This window comes from Melanostigma gelatinosum (genome assembly GCF_949748355.1).
Source record: "Melanostigma gelatinosum genome assembly, chromosome: 6".
In the NCBI taxonomy this organism is placed as follows: domain Eukaryota; kingdom Metazoa; phylum Chordata; class Actinopteri; order Perciformes; family Zoarcidae; genus Melanostigma; species Melanostigma gelatinosum.
In genome coordinates, this window is record NC_136639.1 from 1,712,258 (window position 1) to 1,724,479 (window position 12,222).

A 12,222-nucleotide genomic window follows, 5' to 3' on the forward strand; every position below is an offset into this window, starting at 1 on the left:
AAGCAATATATTGGTTTTATGTACAGGGACATGTTAAAAACACAAGTTAGGTTGAGGCAACGAAACCAACAGTTAGGTTGAGGCAACTAAACCAACAGTTAGGTTTTGGCAACGAAACCAACAGTTAGGTTGAGGCAACTAAACCAACAGTTAGGTTTTGGCAACGAAACCAACAGTTAGGTTGAGGCAACTAAACCAACAGTTAGGTTGAGGCAACTAAACCAACAGTCAGGTTTAGGCAACGAAACCGACAGTTAGGTTGAGGCAACTAAACCAACAGTCAGGTTTAGGCAACGAAACCAACAGTCAGGTTTAGGCAACGAAACCAGCAGTTAGGTTGAGGCAACTAAACCAACAGTCAGGTTTAGGCAACGGAACCAACAGTTAGGTTGAGCCAACGAAACCAGCAGTTAGGTTTTGGCAACGAAACCAACAGTTAGGTTGAGGCAACTAAACCAACAGTTAGGTTTTGGCAACGAAACCAACAGTTAGGTTGAGGCAACGAAACCAACAGTTAGGTTGAGGCAACTAAACCAACAGTCAGGTTTAGGCAACGGAACCAACAGTTAGGTTGAGGCAACGAAACCAGCAGTTAGGTTTTGGCAACGAAACCGCCAGCTAAAGAAAAAAGACGAAATATGTCCCTGTAACCAATAGATTGTATGTTGTGACTATTTCAGACGTGGGCTGGATGTTTGTCTTCGTCACAGTTCGTTATTTAGTTTGGATGATGCTAACTGGCACCACACATTGAATATAGCAAGTATGCTAACGTATAAAACCGTTAGCATGACGCACAGTGAATCGGATGAATTGTGCATATGAGCATAGCAATGATGAGCATAGAAAATATTATGACATGCGAATGTTTGTGGTTTCCTTTTAATAATAAATATTACTTATATTATCTCCGCATATGGTAAAAATCGAAGAAGAAAGTGTTTGTTAACAAGCTAGCATTAGCGAGCCATCTAGATTTTAACATGCTAACGTTTAGCACGTAACATTTAGCCACACAGGTAGCATGTAAACATGTTGGCGTCCATGTCAGTTTGCTAATAGAGCGGAGTTGTTTTGGGTACAAACTGCCTCCAAAGCAGTATCAAAAACCTTTAAATGTATTTAAAGCTGCTTAGTCAAATGATCAGTTTTGGTTCAGGCTCTTTGATCAAATGTTTCAAGGTTTCAATCATAATTTCTGATCATTCTTGTGCAGCTTTTTTGTGTTTACAAAACAATAAGCAATGACGAATTTGAGAAGCTACATTTTTGCTGAATAAGAAAAAATAAAATCATGTATACATTTCTTTAAAATGTTATTAATACCGAGCCCTTCTTGCTAGCGTTAGCACGTTAACATGCAAAAGTGATGTTGTGAAAAAGTGAGTTTGGCAAACTGGACTTCTGATTGATCACCAGAATATAACAATATATAATAAACCGTCTACCAGCCCTCCACCTCCACCACGAAGGGCTCTTTGACGGGGATCCGGCCGCTGTTGACGATCACACACTCGGTGTACGGCAGGTTCCTGTCGTTGGTGTCCTGGAGCTCGATGGTGTGAACCACCGACTGCCAGAGGAGACAAACAGAAGGTTTTATACAAGCTTTATATTGCAGGACATCATCTGTAACAAGCAGCAATTGGTTGGGGTTTTATTTAGAATCATCCATTATGATGCTGCGTATCAGTTCTGGCTGTGGTGGAAGAAGTATTCACATCCTTTACTGCAGTAAAAGTACAAATACCACACTGTTAAAGTACTCCACTACAAGTAAAAGTCCTGTACTCAAACTCCTAACTGAAGTAAAGTTAGTTATCACGGTCATGTTAGTGGGTGAGATGTTGGCACTGATTTATGTTAAAATATGTGCAAAAACATCTCAAGATCATGTTTTAGCTTTTTGGAAAGACAAACTAAAGAAATCCCCTTTAAGAGAGGGCGGGGCTTGATTACACTACTTCCTGTGTGGGCGGAGCCCCTGAACCAGGAAGCAGGCTGACCTCATGTGGCTCGTGGGAATGAACTGTACGTTGCATTCGTTTGGTTTAAGAATTCATTCATTCATGAGTGAAGTAACTTTTTAGGTCTTTAGATTCCAGACTTCACAGTAACAACTTAGTCAATCTGTTATTAACCTCTTTTTTATTTTTTATTTTCATCATGCAGCAGATTACTGAAGAGTGTCGACCCACCATCCCGTCCAGGATTTTGCCAAAAACAACGTGTTTCCCGTCCAGCCACGGCGCTTTGGCAGCCAGGATGAAGAACTGCGATCCGTTGGTGTCCGGACCGGCGTTCGCCATACTCACCTGGTACATGAACACGCACACACACACACACACACACACACACACACACACACACACACACACACACACATGCACACCCGCACACACACAATAAGTCTTCATTACATATAAAATCATCGTCATGTTGACACATTATGTTGAATTTTTAGGCGCCTCTATAGCCAAACCTCCCATCTAGAGAAAGTAGAATCAGCTTTTATTTATATTCCTAAATATACATAAATATATGTAACATATAGCTCACCCATCCTGCTCCCAAATGCTTCAGTTTGAAGTTTTCATCTGCAAAAGTGGTTCCATAGATGCTGTGACCTGGAAGGAGGAAGTATAAGAACATTTGCTTTGTTACATTCTGTAACTTTTCTTTTTGCATCTTATGTCGTTGGTCTGTGTAAAGTTAAACTACTGCACTGATGTTTTTTATGCTAATTAACCCTTTAACACTCACTAAAGACCTGTGTGAACCAGAAGACTAGTTCAACACCGCATTGTGGTTTGATGGTGGTGGTTTTGTTGCCTGAACCTAACTGTTGGTTTTGTTGACTAAACCCAACTGTTGGTTTTGTTGACTAAAGCCAACTGTTGGTTTTGTTGACTAAACCTAACTGTTGGTTTTGTTGCCTGAACCTAACTGTTGGTTTTGTTGACTAAACCCAACTGTTGGTTTTGTTGCCTGAACCTAACTGTTGGTTTTGTTGACTAAACCTAACTGTTGGTTTTGTTGCCTGAACCTAACTGTTGGTTTTGTTGACTAAACCTAACTGTTGGTTTTGTTGCCTGAACCTAACTGTTGGTTTTGTTGACTAAACCTAACTGTTGGTTTTGTTGACTAAACCCAACTGTTGGTTTTGTTGACTAAACCCAACTGTTGGTTTTGTTGACTAAACCTAACTGTTGGTTTTGTTGCCTGAACCTAACTGTTGGTTTTGTTGACTAAACCTAACTGTTGGTTTTGTTGACTAAACCCAACTGTTGGTTTTGTTGACTAAACCTAACTGTTGGTTTTGTTGACTGAACCTAACTGTTGGTTTTGTTGACTGAACCCAACTGTTGGTTTTGTTGCCTGAACCTAACTGTTGGTTTTGTTGACTAAACCCAACTGTTGGTTTTGTTGCCTGAACCTAACTGTTGGTTTTGTTGCCTGAACCTAGGGCTGGGCGATAAATCGATTTAATCGATTAATTCGAATGTGTGCTTTAAGGCGATGTGTTTTATTGAAAATCGAGAAAATCGCCCCCACTCCTCCCCCCCGTTGGGTTCCCGTAGTTGAGTGCGCGCGCATTGTTTACAAACGAAAACAATGGCGGCCAGCAGTGAAGCTCTCGTTCTTAAGAGAGGGAAGAATGTGTCTTCGGTGGTCTGGAAATGGTTCGGGTTCATGTCATCTGACACCGAACAAACAGCACCACGATGTAAGGTCTGTCTAAAAGCTATTGCTACAAAATCAAGCAGCACAACAAATTTAATGCAGCACCTCAAACAGAGGCATGCCGCCGAGTGGGAGAAGCGTTGCGCCCTGAGCAGGGAGCAGGACCGCGGGAGCACAAGCGATGCCGTCTTCCTGGCAAAAAATATTTAGAAAAAACATGCACTACTGTTTAATACTGTTGGTTATGTTGTGAATGCACTTGATTTTGTTTACATGCACTTATTTACTGTGCAAAATATGTTATGTTGATGTTAGATCAGATGTTGCACTTTTGAAAATGTGAATGTTAAAGGGTCACATACATTTTATTTCATGCTGTGTTTGTATCAGTGTATTCAGTTAGAAAAGCTTAGTGTAAAAAGTTACATTTGCACAGTTGTTTACAATGGAAGGCTACTATTTAATGCCATTTAATGTTATGTTTAATTTAATTTTATATTTAAATGATTCAGGGAAACAAAAGAGTGACCAAATACTTTTTGTATACTACAGGCACCTTTCTACAATGTTCAGGTTTTGTTTGCACTTTATTTTTATCAACCTACGAGGGAAAATCATCACAAAATAAAATAAAAAAATGTTTTCAACAGCTTCTGTCATCTGCAAAAATTTGTGGGGGAAAAAATCGATTTAAATCGTGAATCGGATTTTTTGTAAAAAAATCGGAGATTTTTTTTTTAGGCCATATCGCCCAGCCCTACCTGAACCTAAATGTTGGTTTTGTTGACTAAACCCAACTGTTGGTTTTGTTGCCTGAACCTAACTGTTGGTTTTGTTGACTGAACCTAACTGTTGGTTTTGTTGCCTGAACCCAACTGTTGGTGGTTAGTTTAAGCCCAAACATGATGTTTTTCTTAAACCTTAAAAGTGGTTTTGTTGCATGAACCTAAGTTCCGTTTTTAACATAATGTCGTCCCGAAAAAATAAGTTGCGCTGAGGGACACCTCGGGAAACCTGGACAATTTGTGTCCGTGTTCACAAAACCAATCGATTGTATTTTGTGACTATTTCATGTCGCGCAGTGAGACTGTTTTGTACTGAAGTTATGTGACAAACAGAGATCTCCTGGATGAAAGACCAGGTTTTATTTGACTGGTCCACCTTTTTGTTCCATATTTAGGATCACATGGATTACATACGAACTGATTTCATGAATTATCTACAAACTACAGTTCCTTCATGTCCGTATAGGTACGTGTTTCTCTGGATGTGTTGATGCTTCTGAAGTCGGTACTTAAAGTGTCTCACCTCCTGTTCCGTCTCCGGCTGTGAAGTCTCCTCCCTGGATCATGAAGTCTTTGATGACTCTGTGGAACTTTGTCCCTTTGTAGCCGTAACCTTTCTGCAGAAACACGAGGAAACACAAGCAGCTCAACTCAACCGCCACGGAGCTCTGAATCAACTCCACCGAGCACTAAATCAACTCCACCGAGCACTAAATCAACTCCACCGAGCACTAAATCAACTCCACCGAGCTCTGAATGAACTCCACCGAGCACTAAATCAACTCCACCGAGCTCTAAATCAACTCCACCGAGCACTAAATCAACTCCACCGAGCACTAAATCAACTCCACCGAGCTCTGAATCAACTCCACCGAGCACTAAATCAACTCCACCGAGCACTAAATCAACTCCACCGAGCACTAAATCAACTCCACCGAGCTCTGAATCAACTCCACCGAGCACTAAATCAACTCCACCGAGCACTAAATCAACTCCACCGAGCACTAAATCAACTCCACCGAGCTCTAAATCAACTCCACCGAGCTCTGAATCAACTCCACCGAGCTCTGAATCAACTCCACCGAGCACTAAATCAACTCCACCGAGCACTAAATCAACTCCACCGAGCACTGAATCAACTCCACCGAGCTCTGAATCAACTCCACCGAGCTCTGAATCAACTCCACCGAGCTCTGAATCAACTCCACCGAGCACTAAATCAACTCCACCGAGCACTAAATCAACTCCACCGAGCACTAAATCAACTCCACCGAGCTCTGAATCAACTCCACCGAGCTCTGAATCAACTCCACCGAGCTCTGAATCAACTCCACCGAGCACTGAATCAACTCCACCGAGCTCTGAATCAACTCCACCGAGCTCTGAATCAACTCCACCGAGCACTAAATCAACTCCACCGAGCACTAAATCAACTCCACGGAGCTCTGAATCAACTCCACCGAGCACTAAATCAACTCCACCGAGCACTAAATCAACTCCACCGAGCACTAAATCAACTCCACCGAGCTCTGAATCAACTCCACCGAGCACTAAATCAACTCCACCGAGCACTAAATCAACTCCACCGAGCACTAAATCAACTCCACCGAGCTCTGAATCAACTCCACCGAGCTCTGAATCAACTCCACCGAGCTCTGAATCAACTCCACCGAGCACTAAATCAACTCCACCGAGCACTAAATCAACTCCACCGAGCTCTGAATCAACTCCACCGAGCTCTGAATCAACTCCACCGAGCTCTGAATCAACTCCACCGAGCACTAAATCAACTCCACCGAGCTCTGAATCAACTCCACCGAGCTCTGAATCAACTCCACCGAGCACTAAATCAACTCCACCGAGCACTAAATCAACTCCACGGAGCTCTGAATCAACTCCACCGAGCTCTGAATCAACTCCACCGAGCTCTGAATCAACTCCACGGAGCTCTAAATCAACTCCACCGAGCTCTGAATCAACTCCACCGAGCTCTGAATCAGCTCAACCAAAGATTTTAGATCAAGTTAACAAAAACATTTACTCTTTATATTTCAAAGGCTTTTAATGTGAAAATATATGTAAATAAATATAATGAATAAATCAGAAATACTCAATCAAACTAAACCAAACTCTATTTAACTCAAAAATTAAATATCCAATATTCAATCATTTGCAACATTGATGCAATAAATAAATACAATGAAAAACGTGTTAAATGGAAACAGCTGTCAGAACTGTGTGTGTGTGTGTGTGTGTGTGTGTGTGTGTGTGTGTGTGTGTGTGTGTCGCTACCTCTCCGGTTGCCAGGGAGACAAAGTTATTGACACTGAGTGGGACGACCTCCCCAAAAAGGCCGACGACGATCCGTCCGACCTCGTGACCTGATACTGTGATGTCAAAGAACACCTGGACACACACACACACACACACACACACACACACACACACACACACACACACACACACACACACACACAGAAGAAGGCCGTCAACCAATCAGAAGTCTGAAGTGACAACAAACATTTACTTCACTTCAGTTCTTCAAATGGTTGAAAGTATTTTCTCAAATACTGTTTTAAAGTTCCTAATTCAGATTAATAATAGAGATTATATGTTATTATATCAATAAGACTTTATTGATCTCCAGAGAACGATTCAACCCAGCAGAAAATAAAGTAATGTGAGCAGACAATAATTATAATTATATAATAAACATACTGCAGAATGAATACTTTTACTTTTGGCACTTTAGGTATATTTTCATGCAAATACTTTATTTAATGTAACTTATTCTTTCTGTTTTGTCACTTGAGTGTTTCTACTCTATTATACGCACTGGCCCTTTAAGTAAAGGGCCAGTGCGTATAATAGTGTTACGCACTGTGTGTACGATTTAGTGGCATCTTTCAATGAATATAATTATATATATTATACTGAATACTCCTCTACGTTACCACGATTTCACAAGCGTGTAGAGAACTACGGTGGCCCTCAGGTGACATAAATACATGAGCGAGTGTTTGGTTTGGCCGCTCTGGGCTTCCACAGTAACATGGCGGACTCCGCCTCCCGCTGCCCTATACTAGATATAAACGGTTCATTCTAAGCACATCACAAACTGTATTAACTGTAATATGTCCGTCTAAATTCACGTTTACAAAGAGTGTAATCTAACCCTGGTTTTTCCTGCATGAGTTTGAACTCTTTAATCTTAATTTCTATGATTCAGATTAAAAACTATCATTAACACCCTTTCAAAATAAGAGCACGTGTTGACAGACCAGGGTTCAGTCATACAATTGGATCATTTTATATGAAAGCATGATGAATCCTAGTAATGAAACACTCAAATTCAGTGCACGTCACGCGAGTGTGTGTGTGTGCGCGCGCGCGTGTGAGACTGCGGACGCGTTGTCTCTCAGTTTCTCTGAGTGTGTGTGTACGTGCGTGCTCGTCCTGTATGCCTGGCGCGCGCACAGCTACTCGCCATGAGAATATAAAGAGAAGAGAAGCCGCATCTTTTTTTCTTCTTTTTTTTTTAGATTAATGCAAATAACTGCGGCAGATCATCACCCACCTTCTCGGTGACTCTCGGTCCCGTCCGTGAAGCCGCGCCGGTCACCGGCTGCAGACCGGCGGCAGAGAGGAAGAGCAGCGCGGGGAGGACCGTCCTGAGCTCCATCTTTAACCGGAGACAGACGGTTAAACGGGGCCTGAACGGAGAGGAGGAAGAGGAGGAGGAGGAGGAAGAGGAAATCACAGCGAGTCTCAGCTGGGAGGCTGGCCGGGAAACAGCGCTACAAACACGGACACATCTCCAGACCACTCCCCCTCTGGGATGGACCCGGATCAACGTACCGCCCACTGAGGAGAGGAGATGAGGAGAGACAGGGAGAGGAGAGGAGATAAAGAGGGGAGAGTAGAAGAGACAAGGAGAGAAAAAGAGATGAGATAAGAAGGACAGGAGAAAAGGAAAGGATAGAGGAGTCAAGGAAAGGACAAGAGAGAAGGAGGGGTAGAGAGAGGAGTAAGTGATGAGCAAACAAGGGAGGATGAAATGAAAACAGGATAGGAAGGAGATAAAGGAGGTAACAAGGAGAGAATACAAGGTGGAGAAAGGAAGGAAAGAGCAGAAGCCATGAGAGGAGATGGCATGAGGATATAAGAAGAGGAGATAAGGAAACAAAGTGAGATAACAAGGAAAGGAGAGGAAAGGCTAAAAGAGATGAGGAGAGTATCAAAATAAAAGATGAGGAGAGCTGAATGAAGAAGATGATTATTTTAGTGTAAATATTGAACCAAACCGTGATTATCACATTCATTCTTTCTTTTATTTTTTATATAAAATAGACAAACAACAAAAACGTAACGGAGACAACATTAAAATCTCTGTTTCATCTTCAAAAAGTCACAAACACTGATGCACTAAAAACAAATACATGCATTTAGTAAGTGGAATGTTAAATATATATATAAATATATATATATATATATATATATATATATATTTATATATATATATATATATATTTATATATTGTTTCTGTGTTTAGCTTAGTTTGTTCTCTTTGAAGCAGAACTGGATTTTATAAATAGAGTCCGAGGCCTCCAAAACTCTCCAAAAATATCATTTCTGATCAAATATATTATTTTATTTTCTGCAAGTTTTCTATTTATGAAGAGATTCTTTTGTAGGAAACTTCTGAAACTCAACAAATAAGACTAATAATAAATAATACTCAACACAACTTACGAAAACCTCTAAATAATTGTCTCATAACGTTGTCTCTTGACACCTTTTAATATTACTATTATTATGAAATTACATCAATTATTAAGAGTTATCATTTGACTAAATTAAGATCTAAATACTGTTTCAAAGCCCTTGTGATCTACAAACATGACGTCATACACTGGGAGAGTCTCTTCAGATCTTAACGTAGAAAGGTTACATATTTAATGAATAATAATGATCTGTATGTGTTTAGCACCTTTCACACAACAAATGCAGCACAAAATATTTCCACATGAAGGAACATAAGAGAGAGGAAGTTAGATGGAAAATAAAACCCAATAATAAAAGTAAAGTAAAAATACTTTAAAAATCAGTGGCCATCATCGCAGCACGCACATATAAATGAATACATGAATGAAGTAACTTATATCTGATGTAGGACATCAAATCAAAACAGGAAAACAAACTAAAATCCTGCAGCTCTGTGGATTTACATTTTTTTTCTCTTCCTGATCGACAAAACAATTGCATTTGCCAGCATGCAGCGTTTAAAGCTCCGCTCGGCTTCAGCTGCAGGAAACTGCTTCCAAAAGAACAGAAGTCCTGAATACACGTCTACAGAGATGAATTATAATAGTCAGCCTGCCGTGACCTTAACACACACACACACACACACACACACACACACACACACTCTCACACACACACACCCTCTCACACACACACACACACACACACACACACACACACACACACACCCTCTCACACACACACACACACACACTCTCACACACACACACACACACACACACACACACACACCCTCTCACACACACACACACACACCCTCTCACTCACACACACACACACACACACACACACACACACACACACCCTCTCACACACACACACACACACACACCCTCTCACACACACACACACACACACACACACCCTCTCACACACACACACACACACACGGTTATCGGCCTCCTGTCAAAGCGGCCGTCCATTCGTCTTTTCTTCCCGCCATCCGCCGAATTCATTGAGCAGAAATGTAAACGTTTTAATTGAATGTCAAAGCGGGACGTTAACAACATGCTCCTATGTAAATGAAAGTGACACCGATTTAAACCTCTATATTTATATATATATGCACACAAGAGGCTCTCACAGCAAGGTTACGTGTGTGAGTGTGTGTGTGTGTGTGTGTGTGTGTGTGTGTGAACAGGGGACATGCAGACGTTTTAATTGAATTACCATCAGTTTGTGTGCTAACGAACCCTCATGGATTTAAAGCAACGCGGCCTCGTTTAGTGGAAATGAACCCTTTGAAATTGTCCCTTAAAGGCTCCGTTCGTGGATTTTGACCACGATTATACACATCATGTATATTCAATATGATATATTTATATATGCTGGTTTAAAATAAGCATTCGTGAGTGTTTTCTTCAGCTTTTTATTATTGGTTTCATCGGCCTGTTGTCGTGCACTGACGTAAACAAACAAACGCTAAAAAGACCACCGTGACAGTAGAAGGCCACTCGGCCATGACAACCATAAACCTAGCTGTTGGTTTTGTTGCTTGAACGTAACTTAATTTTCAAGTCTTCTTCAATACAGCATGATGTTCATTCAGAATCAGAACCGTTTATTGCCAAGCAAGTTTTCACCTGCAAGGAATTTGTCGTGGCGGAAGGTGCATAACATTTAACAATAAACAATAACATTTAACTATCAAAATAACATGAACGATCAAATAACATTTAACTATCAACAACAGTCAGCACAGTGCAGGAAATAGAAACATATTTGAAATGTACAACAAGATATGGAATGTAGGATATGGAATGAAGTGCACACAAAAACAGATTACAGGACCGTAAACCAAGTGAAGTGTATGAATGTTAAAAGTGACGAGTGTGTTTAAATAGAGAGACGGGGATGTGCAGGGAGAGACCAGAAGGAGAGAGACCAGAAGGAAAGAGACCAGAAGGAGAGAGACCAGAAGGAAATGTCCTCGGGAGGACAGAGTCAGTGGACCCGGGCTCTGTTCATGAGCCCGACTGCCGACGGGAAGAAACTGTTTGTGTGAAGTTTGTTTGTGTGAAGTTTGTGTGGCGTGAGGTCTTGGTTCTGATGGACCGCAGCCTCCTGCCAGATGGAAGGGGCACAAACAGTTCATGTCCAGGGTGGGAGGGGTCAGATACAATCTTTCTTGCTCGCTTCAGGGTCCTTGAAGTGAACAGGTCCTGGAGGGACGGCAGATTGCAGCCGATCACCTCTCAGCAGAGTGAATGATGCGCTGCAGTCTGTCCTTGTCCTTGGCTGTGGCTGCAGCGTACCAGACCGTGATGGAGGAGCAGAGGATGGACTCAATGATGGCTGTGTAGAAATGCACCATCATTGTCTTTGGCAGGTTGAATTTCTTCAGCTGCCTCAGGAAGTACATCCTCTGCTGAGCCTTCTTGGTGATGGATCTGATGTTCAGCTCCCACTTGAGGTCCTGGGATATGATGGAGCCCAGGAAGAGGAAGGACTCCACCACGTCAACGGGGGAGCCACACACAGTGATGGGGGCTGGTGGGGCTGCGTTCTTCCTGAAATCCACAACCATCTCCACTGTCTTTAGAGCGTTGAGCTCCAGGTTGTTCAGACCGCACCAGGTCACCAGATGGTCAGTCTCCCACCTGTAGGCGGACTCATCCCCACCAGAGATGAGTCCAATGAGGGTGGCGTCATCCGTGAACTTCAGGAGCTTGACGGACTGGTGACTGGAGGTGCAGCTGTTGGTGTACAGGGAGAAGAGCAGAGGGGAAAGAACGCAGCCTTTGGCGGAACCGGTGCTGATGGTCCTGGAGGCTGAGACGTGTTTTCCCAGCTTCACGTGCTGCTTCCTGTCAGACAGGAAGTCTGTGATCCACTTGCAGGTGGAGTCGGGCACGTGCAGCTGGGAGAGCTTATCATGCAGCAGAGACGGGATGATGGTGTTGAAGGCAGAGCTGAAGTCCACAAACA

General features: G+C 42.2%; 1 protein-coding gene across 1 annotated transcript; it reads right to left on the bottom strand.

The window, feature by feature from the left end:
• Positions 1–321: 321 nt before the first annotated feature.
• Positions 322–8,198, bottom strand: ppic (peptidylprolyl isomerase C). Its single transcript, XM_079270030.1, has 6 exons — positions 8,047–8,198; positions 6,762–6,875; positions 4,993–5,086; positions 2,560–2,627; positions 2,199–2,315; positions 322–1,573 (listed from the first exon to the last, which is right to left on the bottom strand). The coding sequence occupies exons 1-6, from the start codon at positions 8,149–8,151 to the stop codon at positions 1,445–1,447; spliced, it is 627 nt and encodes a 208-aa protein (XP_079126156.1). The 5' UTR covers positions 8,152–8,198; the 3' UTR covers positions 322–1,444.
• Between the last annotated feature and the right edge of the window lie 4,024 nt (positions 8,199–12,222).

Excerpts from the sequence above, each read along its gene's own strand:
- ppic (XM_079270030.1), bottom strand. The coding sequence starts at position 8,151 with ATGGAGCTCAGGACGGTCCTCCCCGCGCTGCTCTTCCTCTCTGCCGCC. Across the intron at positions 6,876-8,046 it reads GACCGAGAGTCACCGAGAAG|GTGTTCTTTGACATCACAGT; the intron begins GTGGGTGATGAT and ends GTGTGTGTCCAG. Across the intron at positions 5,087-6,761 it reads TCTCCCTGGCAACCGGAGAG|AAAGGTTACGGCTACAAAGG; the intron begins GTAGCGACACAC and ends GTGTTTCTGCAG.